At 43.4% G+C, this 19,595-nt stretch overlaps 3 protein-coding genes across 13 annotated transcripts in view; 2 read left to right on the top strand and 1 right to left on the bottom strand.

Moving 5' to 3' along the window:
* The window catches only part of aatkb (apoptosis-associated tyrosine kinase b), a 45,915-nt gene extending 35,979 nt beyond the window's left edge, over positions 1-9,936 (top strand). For all 5 annotated transcript variants that reach the window (XM_047609489.1, XM_047609490.1, XM_047609492.1 and 2 more), the window contains 9 exons: positions 165-252; positions 921-1,054; positions 1,364-1,448; positions 1,990-2,111; positions 2,417-2,566; positions 2,812-6,238; positions 7,292-7,421; positions 7,514-7,723; positions 9,105-9,936. In XM_047609489.1, coding sequence (XP_047465445.1) covers positions 165-252; positions 921-1,054; positions 1,364-1,448; positions 1,990-2,111; positions 2,417-2,566; positions 2,812-6,238; positions 7,292-7,421; positions 7,514-7,723; positions 9,105-9,133 — 4,375 coding nt within the window. In that variant the 3' untranslated portion in view covers positions 9,134-9,936. The remainder of the gene's footprint in view (positions 1-164; positions 253-920; positions 1,055-1,363; positions 1,449-1,989; positions 2,112-2,416; positions 2,567-2,811; positions 6,239-7,291; positions 7,422-7,513; positions 7,724-9,104) is intronic.
* Positions 1-19,595, top strand: part of LOC125022655 (zinc finger protein 37-like) — a 144,383-nt gene that overhangs the window by 53,514 nt on the left and 71,274 nt on the right. The gene's annotated exons all lie outside the window — the stretch shown is intronic.
* Positions 11,357-19,595, bottom strand: part of baiap2b (BAR/IMD domain containing adaptor protein 2b) — a 65,713-nt gene continuing 57,474 nt past the window's right edge. For 5 of the 7 annotated variants that reach the window (XM_047609499.1, XM_047609501.1, XM_047609502.1 and 2 more), the window contains one exon: positions 11,357-13,849. In XM_047609499.1, the coding sequence (XP_047465455.1) occupies positions 13,684-13,849 (166 nt within the window). In that variant the 3' untranslated portion in view covers positions 11,357-13,683. Of the gene's footprint in view, positions 13,850-14,103; positions 14,146-18,477; positions 19,342-19,595 lie in introns of those variants that run through there. The other 2 variants (XM_047609505.1, XM_047609504.1) reach the window with 2 other exon arrangements.

Below are 19,595 nucleotides of genomic sequence, written 5' to 3'. Positions count from 1 at the left end.
TTTATTACACCTTCATCCCTCCTCCTTAGTCAGCCTGATGGCTGGAGATACAGAGATACAGTAACATCAGCTGCAGAGGAACTACTCTTAACACATAAATGACTGGATGTGCACTATTTTCTCGGTTAATCCATGTGGTTGCATCCCTCCTCTCTGCTCTCCAGCGCCCTGCAGCATCCTGCCCTGCTGCACTGCCTGGCCCAGTGCACCGAGGTCACCCCCTACCTGCTGGTGATGGAGTTTTGTCCACTGGTGGGTATCTACACCCAGAGGACACGTGTCCCTGGCTCCAGACGAGATACACTGCACCTGTCGAGATTTCACCTTCTAATTTCATCTCTTGTAACTCATCCGGCGAGCATTAAACCGACGGAAGATATTTTATAAAGAGCAGCGAGGTCAATCTATGGCTCCAGCTGCAGCTTAAAAATCCACCATCACCTCTAAACTAAACACTTGTGTTTAAAAGCTCGTAAACAGCAGCGGAGGTGAAAAGTTCTCCGGTTTCATATCCTCTGTGTTAAATGAAGGAAGCTGGTGTCATCTGATGAGATGTATTGAATGTTCAGCTGAATAATATTCAACAAAGTCAGGAAACTCGAAACTAGACTCATTAAACAGTTATTAGTCCAAACAATAAGCGGACTAAGACTCAAAACTGAACAGATGAATGATTTCGTTCCAACTATGAGCTTAGTTCACTCAGATGGGCGGATTTGTTTGTTTAAATCTCTAATAATCTAAGTGAACTTGTAAAACTCAGCTCATCTGCTCCTTCCAGACTCTAATAACAAACCAGATTTGCATAAAAGAAGAAGAAGAAGAAGAGGGCATGAGGGAGCTCATAGTGTAGAGGCTTGAAGAAGACTGCCCTCCAGTGGCCAGTGGCTGTAACATGATTCTTTCTGTGCTGTGTCCAGGGCGATGTGAAGGGTTACCTGAGGAGCTGCAGGAGCTCTGACACCATGACCCCGGAGCCCTTGATCCTTCAGCGGATGGCGTGTGACGTAGCCTCAGGACTCCTACACCTGCACAAACACAACTTCACCCATAGGTAGACAATCACCTCTTCTTCTGCTGCTGTACAAATGTTCAAATGACCAAATGACCACTGCAGAACACTTTGATTTGCTTGATTTTCTCCTGGGTTTCTGCCTGAAACAATATCCTGGTGCTGCCTGAGTGCTCCTCATAGACTCCAGCATCAGTGATTTTGTTGCAGGCGGTGACCGCTCCTCTCCAGCGCAGCACTTTCTTCAAAAAGATGGAAGTAATAAGTTGTTCCTTCAGAGATACGAGCCTCCCTCCTCCTAGAGAAGACATGTAACGTCTGTTTACCCTCCCCTGTCTCCTCCGTCACCAGCGACCTGGCCTTGAGGAACTGCTTGCTGACTGCTGATGTCTCGGTGAAGATCGGAGATTATGGTCTGGCCCACACCAAGTACAAGGTACCTCAGCTTAACACATCAACACGTAATGTCCAAAGAGAAGAAGAAGGAGAAAATATTTCAAGCCACAGTGTTAATTTGCTGTATCCAACATAAGTATCACATTTTCTATTATTGTTTCGTATATACCTTTGAAACAAGACTCTACGAAAGAGAATTAAACCACGGTATAAAATATTGGCACTGTGAGCGTAATGGATGGGTGGATCCTACCAGGAATGAATTTCGAAGCATCTGTTTTTGGTGGATCAAACTTTAATTTCCTCCGCTCTAAATGGCCTGAATAAAATAAATGTTAAGTTTCTGAACAAACAAGACGTGAGATGAATCTGTCTGAAGCTGAAACTTGTCATTAAGGTGAGAAAAACAGAAACAAAAGTGTTAATGCTCTTAACTTAAAATGGCTGCAAGAATAATAAAACCATTTGAAATTAATTCACAACAACATGTGCAAAATGTGCCAGTGACAATCAATCCAGTCCTGGCGTTTTTAAGGCAGCAGGTACTGACCTGTTAACAATATCCCCGACCCTCCTGCCAGGATGATTACTACGTGACGTCGGATCAGATGTACGTACCTCTGCGCTGGATCGCCCCGGAGCTGGTGGACGAGGTTCACGGAAACCTTCTGGTGGCGGATCAGACCCAACAGAGCAACATCTGGTAAAATCTGCAACACACCTCTAACCTGAAGTTAATTCCTCACAAAGACACTTTGCAAGTACATTCAATCAACCTGTCATTTAAATTAAAGGTGTAAATAACAGAAATGAATCAGTATACTTGTGTTAAATCAGGTTTAGGAATTATTTTAGCAGTTTTAAAAGGTGCAAATAACCAAACCCAGTCCTACGTATGTTTGTGAATGACAAAATATGGAAGAATAATTAGAGTTTGCCCTCAGACACACTTCTCTCTGATTAGTATTTTATGCAGAGTCCTGATTAGCGTGTTATCTTGTGGCGCAGGTCTCTGGGTGTGACTATCTGGGAGCTGTTTGAGTTGGGGAACCAGCCCTACAGACACTACTCTGATGGACAAGTACTGACCTACACTGTGAGGGAGCAGCAGCTCAGACTTCCCAAACCACTTCTCAAAGTGCCGCTGGCTGAGAGATGGTGAGTCAAAGTGAAATGTCCAACAGCCCATGTGCAGAGCAGGAAATTCTTCATGCAGATTCAAATTATTATGCTAATCCTGCAGATTCTGAATCCTTCCTTGTTGATTTATTTTGATTTATCTCTCTTTAGTTGTTTTATCATTTGTTTTATTACATACAGGAAACCGATGTCTAGAGGAGTTTAATGATACTTGTCATCTACAGTATTTTTCGGTGAGCTCTTCTAAATTTTGGGCTCCACAGGTATGAGGTGATGCAGTTCTGCTGGTTGCAGCCTGATCAGAGACCCAATGCAGAGGAAGTCCACCTGCTGCTCAGCTACCTGTGCGCCAAGGGGGCCAGCGAGGCCGAGGAGGACTTTGAGAGGCGCTGGAACTCCATGCGTCCCAACACGGGATTCAACAGCCACTGTGGTGCGTTGGCGCTGTCACAAGACCACCCCTCGTCGACCTCCTCCTCTTTCCCTCTCCTGGAGCAGTTTTCGGCTGGTGACGGTTACCACTCGGAGTCCGGAGACGACATCCTAACCGTCACTGAGACCAGCCACGGCCTCAACTTTGAGTACAAGTGGGAGCAAGCCAGGGCAGACCAGTCCTACAGAGCTGCAGACTCCTCCAGCACCCTGGGGCAGGTCAACCATCATTGTCAGGATGTGTTTTACCCTCCTGGGGGTATTGTTGGAGGCTGCCCCATGGAGGGCCTCAATCATGGAGTTTCTCCTTCCTACTATCAAGCTAAACATCTACACGCTCCAGGTGTACTCCCCGTCCTCAGTGCCCACAGCCCCTCGGTGAGCAGCGAGTACTACATCCGCATCGAGGAACCAGCAGACTGTACCATTGATCCAGATTACACCATGTGCTCCTACAGCCCAGACTACCAGGGCAGCAGTGGCAGCTTCCTAACCGGGAGTGCAGACTCAGGTGAGTGCATGGCCTGTCCATCCCTGACCAAAAACATGGGTCCCTACTGGTCCGCAGACATCCATAAATCTGATGTGTACGACTCCAACGACTCAAGTCCTGCCATCTCTCTGACAATGGAGCCCCTATTAGGGCAGGTGTCTGACAGCAGCCCCCTCCAACCCTGGGAGTCGAGTCACTACGTGTCCTATAAAGACAGAGATGGGGGTTACTACTACGAACAGTCGCCACCTTTGGGAATAGATCACTATCTGATTGGAGGAGAGCCCAGTGAGTTTCATCAGGAGAGCTGGGGGTCAAGAAGCCTGCGTCAGGCTTTAGGGGAGCTGGACCACCCCTTAGGTATATCCCCCTCTGTGAACAACCCTCCTCAGCAGGCTTACAGGGACCCATACCTGGACACAAGTCAGGGCTCGGTCATAGGAAAGAACGTGACTGGGGGCTACTACGACATGATGGGCTCCCTGAGGAAGACCATGCCCAGCCACACAAGGCACAACAGCCACTCGGTCAGCATCAACATGGAGACCGAAGGAGCTCTCTTCATCGGACACAGAGACACCGACACGGAGGACGAGGAGGAGGACATTTTTGTTGAGAGACACACCTGCAACACCTGGCCTTCGAAACACCGCCACAGCAGCCACCACCGACGGGCGAGCCACAGCTGCAGACAGGACACGTACGCGGATTTCCACTACACGATGCCGAGTACAGATATCGAAGACTCCTGGCCTGAAGACCACAGCCGGGCCTTCCACTCTCTACCCAAACCCATTGACTATCTAGAGCCACACCAGGCTAAAGATAACAGTGCCTGCCTCAGTCTGAGCAAACATCCACCTATAATTCCCTCTGACAACTGCAACCCTTACATCTACCTGTGCCACGAAGGTGAGACTCAGGTTCCAGCTTCCGGAGAGTGCTGCCACTCACAGTTTGTTGACCCACTCACTGGCTTACTGGTCAGAAACAACAACTACTGTCACAGCTATAATCACAGCAACTACATCAGAGATAAGGTCATTGACATCCCAAGCAACGAGGAGATGATCAATCTGTCCCCGGCTCCGGGGGGTCCCGTTGTCGCCAAACCTGTTTTGAGAAAGTCGGAGGAGACTGTAGACCAGTATGTTGATCTCACCACTGGCGACACCCCCCTCAAAGAGAAGAAGGAGGATGTAATCAAGGAAAATGTAATCATGCAAAACCCACCAGAGCCCAGGATAGAAGAGGTGACCATGACAATGACTAAAACCACTCCGCCTCCTGCCGACAACATGCACGTGATGGTGGCCCTCACGGATCCACAGTCAGAGCTGAGTCCCACCGGGGACAGTGGCGTCGACCGCGGCGGCTCCAGCGTGAGCCTGGCCGACATCCTCGACTGCAGCGACGACGACGAGGATGACGATATCACGGACGACATCACCGACGTTACCTCGGGAATCTTCGTGGATGAGTCCAGCGAGCTCAATGCTTCTCCTGCCTTTAAGTCTCTGCAGAAGCAGATAGGAACTCCTGACTCCATGGATTCTATCGATCTGCCATCTGCAGCCGGGTCCTGTGAAGGCTTCAGCCCCGCATCCTCCCACCCGTCCAGCTCACCCAAAGCTATGGACAGTGGCTATGACACAGAGAATAACGAGAGCCCCGAGTTTGTCCCCAAAGAGCCTCATGAACCCCGAGAACAAGCTCAGGGAAAGACAACCCTTGATGCAAGTCTGGAGGAGGAGGAGGAAGAGGAGGAGGAGGAGGAGGAGGAGGAGGAGGTGCAGGATGAAGCCAAGGATAATGTGGGTGAAGATGTGGCCTTAGGGTCCTCACAGACAGGTGACCCCGTTCTTTTACCGCTGAGTGATAAAACGCCATACAGAGATTCTGCCTACTTTTCAGACTATGAGAATGAGAGACGGTCTCAGGACGAGGGAGAAGAGCTCCAGTTAGAAACGACAGACGAAGAAAAAGAAAAAGACCAGCACGGCGGAGAAAATGAGAATGACGAGGAGGATGCAGTAGCAACGGACTCAGCTGAATCCTCTTCTCCACCAGAGGCTGGGGAGTGCTGCCAGATCTCTGAGTTTCCTCTGGAGACCTCAGACACTGCTTCAGTAACAGAGGGAGGACTGGATGAATGGCCGTCCCAGGAAGAGAGCTCATCTATGGGAGACTGGGCGGCCGAGGTGGTGGGGGCCATGGAAGAAGCTCTTGGTGCGCTGAATGGAGACTGTGCCTCCAATATAGATGAAGAGAAAGCAGAGGACCCAAAAGACCCTGAAGAGCCAGCAGTGAAAACAATTCATCACAGGCCATCGGGGATGTCCGGTGAAACCCTGCATGCCTTACCCAAAGATGAGGTGGCCTTGCAGCACACGGCAAACACCAGACGCTTCTCCTCTTCCTCTCCTCCGCCTCCTTCCTCCCCTCCGCTGCCCGCGACGGAGGCCCGAGCTTCCTCAGGCGACGGGGAGGAGGCCGACGAGGAGGACGCCGACACGGACGACAGCGACGAGTCAGACGAGGAGCTGCGATCCTACAGCGTTCAGCAGCAGAGTGGCGGTGAGGAGAGCGAAGACGAGTGTCACCCGGTGCCCGTCGTGGTGAGCGACGACTCCGAGGCCCACAAGCTCCGCAGCCTCCTGAAGATGCCGACCCTGCTGACGGCGGAGAGTCTGGAGGAGGAGCTGGAGCGCAAGAAGAAGACGGTGTCTTTCTTTGATGATGTTACCGTCTATCTGTTTGATCAGGTGAGTGGAAGGAGGGGAACACTGATGTTGTGAAAGTCATTTAGTACTGATTAAACCTAGGATTGGGGATGGGCATTAATTGGATTTTATTGATACCAGTTCCATTATCGATTCTGCTTATTGATCCGATTCTTTATTGAGTCCCTCATTAATTCCTCCTGTGAATGTTTGGTCTAGAAAAAGTAGGTGTTCATGGTTTCGTGTAAACAACAGAAATTTTAATGAGTTTCTAAACAAGAGATAAGAGCTTGTGTAAGAAAACAAATAGGAAATTGGTCACTGGATCCTCACTACTTCCAGGATTTAATACGTGCATCATGCACAAATACTTCATGCTGGTGGTGTTGTCGCCCTTGCTTGAAATTACGATGCTAGATAAACTGCACATTAGCTTCTGTGAGCGCAAGAGCTGTGATTGGTCCGCTTGGTAGTCACGTGTTTCCTCTTTAGTATTTCTGGCTGCTTCTCCAAGCAAAGGTTTCAGTCGCTTTGTTGATAGTGAAGCAATAAGTACAAACAAATATTAAGCTGGTTGGCAAAAAGGACACAGCGCCATCTAGTGCTTGGGTGGAGTTGTTACAGAGCGAGACAGACTTATTGTGTTTCCATTCCCCCCAGAAATGCGCAAAACCCAAATATCAATAAATAACTGGTAATGGAGACGCCTACATTTCGAAAAACCTCTCAAATATCTAAAGCTAAAACATATTATGAAACACGTACAAAGCGCAATTTAATTTACTTTGCAGCTACTGACGAGCGCACAAGTATAAATGTCTCACACGTGAAAAGACATGGTCCCTTTCTAATTAACCTTCAGTTGCGACTATTTAAAATATCTTCACACTTCCTGTGTCACTTAAAAGTCTGGACATTAAATAACATTTGTAAGTGGAACAGAAACGTGGCTCTGCATCTGTTAGTAGTCGTTAGTACGTGGTTTGTCAGCGGATGTGTTTCACCAGCCTGCTCTGATGTTTTTCTGCTCCTCCACTGAACAAAATCAATGAACAAGGATCTAACGGATTAATTTCTCCCTCTGAAAACCACCAGGAGAGCCCCACTAAGGAGCTGGCTGAGCATGGCTTCCCTTTAGGGGGAGAAGGCCAGAGTTCCCGAGGGAAGTCTCAAGAGAAGGTTAACGCTTCTGACGACTCCTCGGATGGGAACGTCTCCGAGGAGAGTGAGTACAGTTTATATATGAATGAATGAGATTCATCTACTTCTGTCAGCATCTAGAAAACATATCAGCTGTGTCTCACCGTCTTCACTCAGGTGCAGGTTATGAGTGGGAGGACGACTTTCCTCTGCTCCCTCTGCCGACGTCCTCGGCATCGTCCGACTCCCCTCCGCCTCCTCGCTCCGTCACCAAAGCCCCGGACCCCCGGCCGGCCGTGCAGTTCTCCCGCTTCACCGTGTCGCCCTCCACCGTGTCCAGGTTCTCCATCACTCACATCTCCGACTCTGACATGGAGTCTGCAGGAGGTGGGTCTGAGGCTCAGATATATCAGGTTCATAACTAGTGAGATCTGAAAATGCTTTAAAAGGATCAAAGCTGCAGGAGAAACCTAGAGGTCAAACATGGAAACATACAAACAACAACAACTAACAATTTCACAAAAAAAAACTAAGCTGAGAGTTCTCTTAGAAGATTAAAAGAACTTGAAAATAATTTAATTTCTTCCATCATCAACTTTTTATTTTCTCTCAAGTCACAATTAAAAGCTGTGAAATCACAAAAATCTAATAATGACCTGATTTCCAGAGCAGAGGATTAAAATAATTTGACTAATTTCATCCTGTGGCTGTGAAATGTCGTCATTAAACGCTGGTGTTGGTTGTTAGTCTTTTAAACGCTGCAAATGATAAAAATACTCTTTAATCCTATTCACACAAGATAATTTATACTTTCTGACAACTTTAGTTACTTTGCAAAGACTAATTGATAATAGAAAATATACTTTTGAGTCTATTGATCCGAGGGAACAAATAACGAATGAACATTCAGTATTTAAACCAGCTCCACCTTTGAAGATGAACATGTTAATTCGTTCTTAAGAGACAATAGGCAGAAAAAAAAAAGCAGAGAATCAAACAAAAGACTTGAAAAAGTAAAAACACCTCCCACACAAATTCACACTTTTATCTCAGGGCCTCTGTGTTTTTACTTTACAAATAATCATAGACACGGACGATTCACACTGGTTTAAGATCAGGGACAATATTAGTATAAATACCAGAATCCCAATCAGAACAGACTTTACTGCCAAGTAGAATAGAAGACATAAAATAAAATAAAATAAAATAAAATAAAATAAAATAAAATAAAATAAAATAAAATAAAATAAAATAAAATAAAAGTAGCTGCTCTATACAATAACGATATTCATCAGAACGGGAGCAGAGACTGTGGAAACACCAGAGGGAGAAAACTTAAAATAGTTTATAGAACTTAGAACATTAAATTAGAAAAATAAATAAAAATCAAACTTAAGATCATAAAAAACACTATGAAAAAGCTGAGACAGTAAAATATATGTAAATGAGATTCAATTAAAATTTAAAAGGTCTTGAGTTTGCCTTTAAAAAGATGCAGCAAAGTATTTTTACCTTTTTTTTACTTTGATGTTGGGTCCATGAGAGTGGGAGGGGAGTACCAGGGGTCCCAGATGGAATTAGAGAACAGGACTTTACAGTTTAACTCTTTTAAGGTTTGGTTTAAGCTTAAAGTATTTTAATCTTGTATTTAATTTAGATTTAATCTCAGCCTGTGACATTAAACACGGAGTAGAGCTGAATGAACAGTTTCCTGTGAGAGGAAATGAAACGATAAAATTTCATTTTTTTTGCCTTGTGTCTTCTGCAGGAAGCAGCGAGGACGGGGACAAAGAATAAGGAGCCGTGGAGACTCTCTGCCTCCACTGCCTCTTCTCCGACCACTAGCATGACTTCTTCTGATTTCAGTTTTAACGTCAGGTTTTAGAAACAGTGCCTCGAATCGCCTGTGGACACTTTGGACCGGTCCGTCCTACCCCGGCTCGGTACGACTCCACCTCTGCTGTTTAGAAAAAGAGAAAAAAAAAAAAGAAGAATGGTTAATATATAACGTTTCCAGAGTATTAATATATAAACCGTATGTATAATGACTTTATGAAACCAGGGGACACTTGTCTGTTGAGTGGATGAAAGGGACGACGTGGAGGGAAAAGCATCTGACATCTCTTTAATTTATTTATTTATGACGGTAGAGTTCATAAAAGCGTGGAGCCGCCTGGACTTTTTTCAGCACTTTGACCCGGACGCTGCAGCTCCACAGACTTTGTACTTTTTAGGAAATGGTTTCACTTGTATCGACGAATATAGACAAGAACTCTCGAGGTATCACAAGTAATATTTGGGTTAATTTGGAGACGTGTGAAAGGAGGTTTGCCTTTTTCTTTTCTTTTCTTTTCTTTTCTTTTCTTTTCTTTTCTTTTCTTTTCTTTTCTTTTCTTTTCTTGTCTTTTCTTTTCGGGGTGGAAACAGCTGATCAAACCCTCCCGACCTAATAATTTACTCTGATTCTTCTTTGTTGCATCAGGACCAGAACTGTACTGTATCGCCCTCTCCCTCTGTCTCTACCAAACACCAGATCCTCTCTCCTACAAACATAAGAAGGGATTTCAGATTTGAATTTTTATTAAAAGTTTTTTATTTTAGTTTTTGTTTTTTTATATACATATATATTTGAAATGCATGACTCAAGCAACTAAAAAACACCATCGATGAAACGTAAATTTGATGAGAATCCATTTTCTTGCTGCTCATCCAGAAGAAACTTTGAGGATTGACACCAGCCCTCTAATAATAATGATGATGATAATAATAATAAGAGCAGAGCAGCAGGATCAGGCAACATGGACCAGACCTTCTATCATGGTTTATATTATATTAGTGATGTTGCACATTTTCTGGAACTTCCTTTTGAGGAACGAAATAAATTTTAAAATCAAATCAAAGCTCTTCATCACATTGATGAGGAGTGTAAGTCCAGCGTCGGTAGGAAGCAGTGGAGTTCACCGTGATGATGAAGTGGTGGATGATGCGGTGCCCAGGTAGAAGGTGTGTTCTCACGTTGCCTGAACCCGCAGGTCCGAAATACACCAGAGAATTTAAACGGCTCTCATGTATTTATGTGTATTTGCTCGTCGCACCAGATCTTCTTCATTTCTGCCGTGTTTGGAGGAGACGAGCCTGACTTTACTGTTACTTGCTGGATTGTGGCGACTCTGAGTTCACACAGACCCGTTCTGTGACGTCAGGAGCCGAGAACCTTAGAACCTCTGCTTCGGTTTCTTTCAGTTCCTCATACTTTCTTTGTAACGAGGCGACGAGGAGGAGGAGGAGGAATCTGAGCCTGGATCTGAACCATCTAGAGGCTGAACCCGTTGAGCATCATGTCGTGTTGAGTCTGATGCTTTGCTTTCTGCGTGTTTTTAAAGTGGAGGAGGCGACAGGTTGCTGGTCCGCTGTTTCAAAGCCTCTGAAAACACCGGCCGATCGACACGTGCTGTCTTCTAAGTGTTTGTTTGCCTCCAGAGGCTTTAATATTCTGTAACAGTTTAGCATAGAACCATCTCGATGGATGTCCGTAATATTTTTGTATCTCGAACAAAAATACTTTTCAGAGTATTGCTGTACTGTACCCGTGAAGGAGGGAAGCGTTTAAAAAGATATCTCTTATGTTTCTTGTTGCCAAAGAGATGTTGTGTTGTGGTCCAGGAGCAGGAACGACGTCACTGGAGGCGGAGGAGGAGGAGGAGGTGGAGGAGGAGGAGGAGGAGGAGGAGGAGGAGGAGGAGGAGGAGGAGGCGGAGGAGGCGGAGGAGGCGACTCGGGCCTCGAACTGATTGTAGAAAATGTGCCGGAGAAGGTTTGATTTGGAGAAACTGTCACATCTGACCTGGTCACATCATCACTTTCTGTACCGTCGATCAAATATAAATAAACTCTGGTTTACACATCTAGTAGTAGTAGTATTGGTAGTAGTACCAGTATTAGTAGTAGTATTAGTAGTAGTAGTAGTAGTAGTAGTAGTAGTAGTGTCTGAGTATAAACAGACCATGGAGCACAACGTGGTCAAATACTTGATTCTTTATTCTCAAAATTAACTTGTAAAACAGACACTGTGTCATTAAACAGGTTCTAACAGCATTTATAGAAATATACAGTACACACACATATATTTATATATTTTTCAGATAATCTCTTGGAAACGTTCTCATATCGTTTCCTGGCAACTATGTTCAGCTGTAAAGACGACGATATTTCCAAGAAATTCTCAACATAAATTGGCATCGAAGAAATTAATATTATTTATAATAATAATAATAATATTTGGGTCAATCTAATGTTTCTAATGTTTCTAATCTAATGTGGTTTTAAAAAGTGTTTATAATAACCAACATATATACACTAGATACAGGATTAGGAGGAGTGTCACTTATTTAATGTTTTTCATTTATATAGTAGATCATTTTCCCTCAGAACAACATAAATTATTATCATTATTATTATTATTATTATATTATCATTAGTATTAAATTCATGTTGTTCTTGGGGGAAATGATCTACTATATAAATGAAAAAGATTGAATAATTGACACGCTACTTTAAACCAGTATGTAGTGTATGTTTGTTTTATATAAAAAAAAAAAAAAAACTTTAAGGAAACATGAGATTGGACCAAAAGTTAAACAAATATTAACTTATTAATATTAGGAACAATTTAATTTCTTAAGAATTGCAGCCACTTAAACGTATAATTATTGTGTAAATATAATATAATATATTATAGTATAAATATAAAATATGTAAGTATAAAAATTATTATTATTATTTAAGTATAATAAATATTAAAGTTATAATTTCCAAACTGTAAGAGTTTCTTGGAAACACTTTCCAATATAAATATACATGATACAATTAAGAGGAAAGTCTGAAGCTCTTGAAATAAAATGTTTTTCTGAGTTATTTCAACAAATAACATGTGGAACGTTAGTTTCTCTACGATCACAAACATATTTCACCTGTAGCTCAGTAACGTTTCTTCTCCACGACCAGATTTAAAGTGCAAAATAAAAAGTCAACAAAGAAAAAGATTATGAGCTGAATCCACCTTCACGCTGCTGATGTTCAGATATAAATCAGAGGCTCAAATCTTTTATGTTAAAAATCAGTTTCAGAAGTTTTTAATTAACCTTAAATCTGGGGGTCAAACATGCGGCCCGTGGTCCCACAGAGGGTCCAGTCAGATGACATAGGAGACATTCACTGTAGTTATTCAATAATTTTGCCCCATTTTAGTCAAAGCTGTGAACATCAGACCAGGAACTAAAGACATGATGCAGAAAACTAGTGGTTCATAAAAACTTCTCTAAAAGAAAAGTTAAATAAACGTTAAAAACATTTGTCTTTGCACTAAAACGAATGGGAACGTCTCTGGTTTATTCTGTGAGTTGTGAGATGAGTTCGACCTCAGATCATCAACAGTGAAGGAGAATTCACCTCATAGTTCTTTTAAATAAACTGATTTACATCCAGCAAACATTAAAAAACATTAAACATTTATTTTTTTATTCCAGATGTTCAGATTCAGTCCACACGTCTCCACAGAATCTTATTCTAACAGCAATAAAATCATCCACAGACTTTTAAATTCAATTTTCTTCTGCGCTTTAAGAAACAAAGACCTAAAATCCATCGATGCATTTTGTTTGAATGGAATCACAAATAATCACCCAACAAATAGAAACCAAAAGGATTTGAGCTAAAAGGAAAATATCTGCAGTTCAGTCAAGAATCAGCTCCGAGTGAATTCATTCTGCTCTAAGACGACTTTAAAAATCAATGTGAATGTTCGGGTAGAAACCTCTGCAGGTTCACTTCTAAACACTGAACAGGAGACAATATACTGTAGTTAGCTGATGATGCAGGTCTAGATGTAGTGAGCTCATCTCACGCTATCGGTCTGTTTTCCTGCTGCAGAGCGGCCATTTTGGCTCAGGAACGTCTCTTCTTCCTGTTTCGCTGCTGTGCTTTAACCCTGAAGAGAAGGCAGCATTAAGAGGCTAAAAGGTGGAAACACCAGAGAAGATCTACAGCGTGAAGACGGGAAAACCCTTCGGTTACAAGGAGTCATGTGGATTCATGTTTTAACAATGATTCAGTGAAACTAGAACTAATCTGTTCTTCTTCTTATTCTACACCACATGCTCCGTGAAACTCGTCCTAACATCTAAAAGTGATCACATCTTCCTCCCTAGAAGGTCAGATATAAACCTCTGTCTCTGTTAACGTTAATGTTTCTGGCACTGCGTCATGAAGCAGCTGGTATCGTTTCATGCTCATTTTAAACGCTGAGGTTGAACCAGAGCCTCCCCAGCTGGTCTGAAGCGAAGCAGGACTCAGAAATCCTCCGGAGGAGTCGAGGCCTTCTCCACCGAGTCATAGTGGACCTCGTCAAACTGCTCCTCCTCCATCTCCTGCTCCTCCTCCTCCTCCTCCTCCTCGTCATCAGAGAGGGGCGGTTTGGCCGGGGCCTCCACGGTGGGCACCATGGGGGGGTCATCCCTGGGGGGGGAAACAGTAAGTTGTAAAAAAAATACGCATAAAACTGCAAAAAGACGTAAAGGAAAATGGCGAATGAGTGAAGAGGACGGAGCAGGTTTGTTCAGATGAGTCGTGCAGAAGAGACGGAGGTTAAGACGCTGCATGCAACAACCAACACTGAAGGAAAGTCCCCAAAACTCCCAGAGTCACAACAATGGTTTACGTGATGGAGAGAAAGTGAAAGAGGAGGTGGGAGGCTGCATGAAGTCACTCACTTAACCGCGGGTTCGGTCGCTCAAAATCGGGCGTAATCTGAGCTGAAAGGCAGAAACAGTCCCAGCTGACACGTTAAACTCTGAACATGATCCGAGATCTTCTCTGCATCACATCAGCTGTAAACTATTAAATCCACAGGATGCAAACAGACGAAACCATGACTGAGGTGACTGGAGGCCTCCTTTTAAAACGTATCCAGCTCGTTTAAGGTCCTGATCTGTGAAAACTGAAACTAGGCCGTTAATTTAAAACCAGGAGATGAACTGAACCAGGTTTTATGTTTCCACCGAACTAGAGAAGTCGACTAAATACTTGATACCAGGTCTTTATGCTTTAAAATCGATTCTCAAATCAAAATATCGATACTTTTGAAACTTCAGTCATTGGAGGTGATATATTAACACAGTGGAAAGTAATTAAACTATTGAGTTCCGGCAACACAACAAACCTTGTGAAACTCCTCAGGTTAAACTACAACACAGAATATGAGGCGTTTATGATGAGGAGAGAACAGGGTCAAGCTTTTATTTTACAGTAGTTCTTAATAGTTAAACCATCATTTATTTTAATGGTCTTATTATTTGTTGTATGATTGTTTCTCCGTTTGGTTTTTCTGTTGTTGTATTAGCTCAGCTACATAGTAAATGAGGCCACTGCCTCAATATAAATAAATAAATAAATGACTGATTTCTTGTATTCTTTTTGAAGCTATGGTTTTAAATACTCTACTTTTTTAGGTTTATCAGACACATTAGTATCGGTATCGGATCAGTATCGCCGATACCAGCCTGAACTTTACTCATTTTAAATATATGTACGAGTTCAAATCGAAGCTGTTTTTTAGTGCTATTGTTTTTTTGTAGATGTGCAGAAGCCGCCACTCACGCTCAGAGATGATCTCTGTTCATGGCATCGACCTCGAATGTAGCCGAGGTTACGTCGTGCAGAGGATCAGATTAGACAAGAATACATTTATAAAACACATTACACCTCTACTAAACTCACACGTACATCACAATGCAAATATATATTAATATAAACGCAGGAGAACTGAAAGAAAACAGACATTTACAACAGAAAACATTAAAAAAAAAAAACAACATAAAAACAGAACAAGGAGAGGATGATTCTGCTGTGATGAGGAGACTCATTCACGGATGAGGATTGAGAAATGTACCTTTGCTGTTAGCAGGAGGAGGAGCAGGAGGAGGAGGAGGAGGAGGAGGAGCAGGAGGAGGAGGAGGAGGAGGAGGAGGAGGATGCAGTGTAACTACTACCGTGCACAGAACAAACACAGTGGACATGCAGCGAGGCCGGTGGGAGGCTATGATGTGTTCTCGGTTCTCGGTGTGATGCCGACATGAGGGATGACGTTGAATGTGAAGAAGAAGAAGAAGAAGAAGAGCCGCTGGTTAATGAGTTAGAGCCGGAGGATGATGTTCGCTGGCCGGCTAACGACGAGGAGGCAGCGCTCAGTCTTCTGTTAGGAAGACGTCAAAACCTTCTCGGAGGAGGATGAAACTCAGAAGAAAGAGCTCAAAGAGGCGCTGCCTCTGGTGTGAACTACACTGAGATTAGAATAAGTGGAAGGAAACACACTCTGTCCTCAGAGAGGACGAATTCTCTCTGACTGAACAGTTCTAATGAGCAGAAACGACAAAAACGTCCAGCTGAATAAATTTATTTTATAGATTTTTAGAGTAGAAATCCACCATACATTTGAGGTCATCAATCTTACACTTCTTGGTGCCCCCAAAGCATGCAAATCCATAAAGAGTCTCTGTACAGTGAGTTAATGTTTTTCCTTGACAAAAAAAATAATAAAAATAAAATAAAAATACAACCCTCAGAATGAAAACACACCAGCAGATGTGGGAGTTATTTGGCCACAGGTGATCGGTGCTATCTCTCTTCATACCTTGGACTCTTATTTTAGTGGAGAAAGAAGAAACACTGGCAGCTTCCAGTCGTTTGCACTCGACTTTTGTCTCTAAATTCACCAAAAAACAGAAACGAAAGAGAGGGGAGTTGGAAAAGCTGAGCGGGAAGGCGACAGAGAAAACAGAGAAGACAGCAAGGAGACGGCAGACATGTGCAGAGACGACATTTCTACAGTGCAGAGAGGCTCGTTTTTCCGTCACATCCCCACGTCAAACTGTTTAAAAGGCAAATCTTTAACCTCTTAACATTCCAGATGTTGATGAACATTTAGCTCAGTCATGGTCTTGGTCTTGGTCTCTTGCAGCTTGAATTTAAGTTAATGCAACAGAAATGCGTTATAAATGAGAAAGTTTTTGGGCTGGGCTTTTTGCAAAAAACAAAAAACAAATGTCTATTTAGGACGTAGTCAAAGTGAACTTCATTTTACATTTTACATGAGTCCTATTATGGAGATTAAACCAGTTAATATGCCGTGGTGTTAGCATCATAAGTGGGGGAACAGTGCAGGGTAAAGAGGGAGTAGAGGAGTGGGCCCAGGACACGTCCTTGTGGTACTCCAGAAGAAAAAAAATTATCCTATTTAGGACAAAGTAACTGAGTGTTGTTCATGAACATGTTGGAGCTCATTCATGGTCTTGGTGTCTTTTTAAAGACAAGACTCTGAAGTTTCTATCACAAAAGTCAGAATAACTCTAAGTGGTTTAGTTCTGGAGGAATCAAAGTTGGTTTAAAAAAATAAAAAAAAAAAAACTTTTATCAGTGAAGCTTGAAGAAAATTACATATATCATCACGTAGCATTTACTCTGACTGGCTAAAAAAAGCTGCTGCTGTCCCATAAACCACCAGAGGAATGTTAAAGGGTTAAAGAATCTTTTTGCAGTGTAGGAGCCATGAGAGAAGAGCACAGTTAAACGTTCACCTCCTCTGTTTCCCAAAGAAAATCCTCAGGGGAGATTTTTAGGTTAAAAACAGTCCTCAGGGAGCCGGTTAGTGGACGGCAGATGTCGACAGAGTGACAGCGGTTAGTACAGACAGGCACAAACTGGGCCGACATACAGACAAGCAGACCAGCGTCTTTATTCAGCACAGAGAGAGAATCACTCAAACACGTCTTTTATCTTCAAAAACACGACGCGGTTTCGCTCGCCGAGGCTTCAAAGCCGAGCCTCTGACGGTGCAGGAAGGCTGAATGAGGTTTGGACAGCGGTGTCCCTCCTCTCCCCTCGCAGGCTTCAGAGTCTGTGGGTCTAAACGCCACTTTAACGCGTCACCGTCACAACACTGCTCACGCTTCATGTGAACCTCTGGAGCCAGACGTTCATCAGCATGACAAGAACTTGAACTGACGTTCAGAGAGTAGAGGCACTGAATGTAAAGACATACAAAAAAAAATAAAATAAAATTAAAAAAAATCTAATTTTATTCCACACTTTTATAGCTGTGAAAATGTGATTATTAATTCTCATCGTGAGCTGAAAAAATTGCATATGTGAAATTATTTTGAAAAAAATAATGAATAAAAAAATATTTAAAATGGTTTAAAAGTTTGCACTGAGAAGAAAAAAAAAGGTACCTGTTGTCTTTTCTTTCATGCATGAACGATTTTTAAAAAATTATTATTCACTCTGTCAAAAAATAAATTAAATAAAATGAAACGCTAGTTTCTTCTACTTGTTTCAACAGTCCAAACCCCCAAAATGAACTTCTCTGTGATATAAAACATAGAAAAGCAGCAAATGTTTGGCATTTGTGTTTTTATAAATTAGCTCTGACGCGTCACATCACGAGAGACGGACAAAGTTTCAGCTCTGAATGTGACTCGGAGCCTCGCACGTCTCTGGGGGACGAGGGTTAGATGATGACCCCATTCAGCCTTGGCAGGTTTTCACCGCAACACAAAGTCAAAGTCAGGACCCCGAGCACCTGGTGTCTCTGAGACATAGACCGTATATAAATATGGACTAAAGACGTCTCTCATTGGTCCAAACTGATGATATTTTCCCGGGGATACGGGCGGGATCTGATTTTCATTTAATCAATATACGCTTTGCTCAACCTGCACCGGATACAAGGAAATGTTGGATTGTACACAATACTTATTATTTAAAAAAATGTTATTTTTACAACTCTTTTACGGAGCGGTTGGCATGGCAACTGTTTCTATAGTGTCGATTAACAAACTAAAACAAAACTTATACAAAAAATCCATCATTATATTAATTACCTAAAATAACTGAATCCATCATTGATAAAAAAAATAAAATTTTAGTTTGACACAATTCCCGCCCACTACCGTGGAGGAGGTGGAGCTATGCAGCCTCCAGCCACCAGGGGGAGCTCCACTAGCTTTGGCTTCACGTCCATATTTATATACAGCCTATGATCTGAGCACAGTGACCCCGCCCACCCCACCCCACCCCACCCCCCCAAAGTCACTGAAAAGACACTGAAAAGTCTGTTCACACAGGTTCAGAAGCGTTGGCTGTTACTTCAATAAGGTGCGCTTCTTTTTTTTTTTTCTCACGGATCATAGATTATCGTATGACAAGCACTTCCGTATGACACATGTATGTACAGTAAACATTCCCCTCACATCTCCTCCGGTAAAACATTTACAACATCCGCCGTTCCCTCGTCATCTCAGAGGAATAAAAACCTCACAGCATGAAAGTTAAATACTGAAAGATCCAGTAAAGATATTGACTCTAACGTTGTTTTCTTTTCTTTTTTTTTACATTATGAAAATCCTCTTTGGGATCAACAACTTTCATTTACATATCTTTTACATTGTAGTGGAGAGCACGGACATTTGTGATAAACCAGGGTCCCGTTGGTGGGGAGGAGTGACCCCCCCCTTCCCCCAGTGATATGTAAAAGAAATGTACATGCATGAAAGACAAGCAAAAGATACATTTTCCTCAGAGAAAGAAAGGAAGGAGGAAAGAAAGCATCCATCACTTGGACTGTGATTACTGGGATGAGTCCGCTCTGGTCTGGTCTGGTTTGGCCGCTCGGGGCCGGATGGAAGAAGGAGGAAGAGGGAAGATCAGAGGGGAAGTGGAAGAGGAAGGGGGAGGACAGAGACCCGAGCCTCCTCCTCCTCCTCCTCCTCCTCCTCCTCCTGGAATCAATAGGTTTATTGCCGTAAGCAGGAGGTGGGGAGGCAGGAAAGAGGGGTTAAGGATGAGGGACGGGGGCCGGTCGAGGAGCCTTTCCTATCGCATCGTCTGGCCGAGTCTGGGCCTGTTTGTCTGTCTGTCCTCACACTGTCGAAATCAATTTGCCCTCTGTGGAACTGTGGACAGAGAGAGGGAGAGGCTTCCTGGTGGGCCGGCTCGAGAGAAACAGCAGCAAACACAACCAGGACACGGACACGCTGAGACCACGTCTATCCTCCAGCACTCCAGACACACAAACCAAAAGAAACCTGCCCTGAATGAGGCGGGAGGGGAGGGGAGGGGAGGGGTGAGAGCTGCATGGTGCATGGGAGGCAGGGGTGATGGACGGGGTCAAAGCATGGATCTATATTAATAAACCAATACAGCAAAG

Source organism: Mugil cephalus, chromosome 16 (assembly GCF_022458985.1).
Source record: "Mugil cephalus isolate CIBA_MC_2020 chromosome 16, CIBA_Mcephalus_1.1, whole genome shotgun sequence".
Lineage (NCBI taxonomy): Eukaryota > Metazoa > Chordata > Actinopteri > Mugiliformes > Mugilidae > Mugil > Mugil cephalus.
Note: the sequence above shows the minus strand (reverse complement) of the source record. Positions and strands in the feature narration are given on the sequence as shown.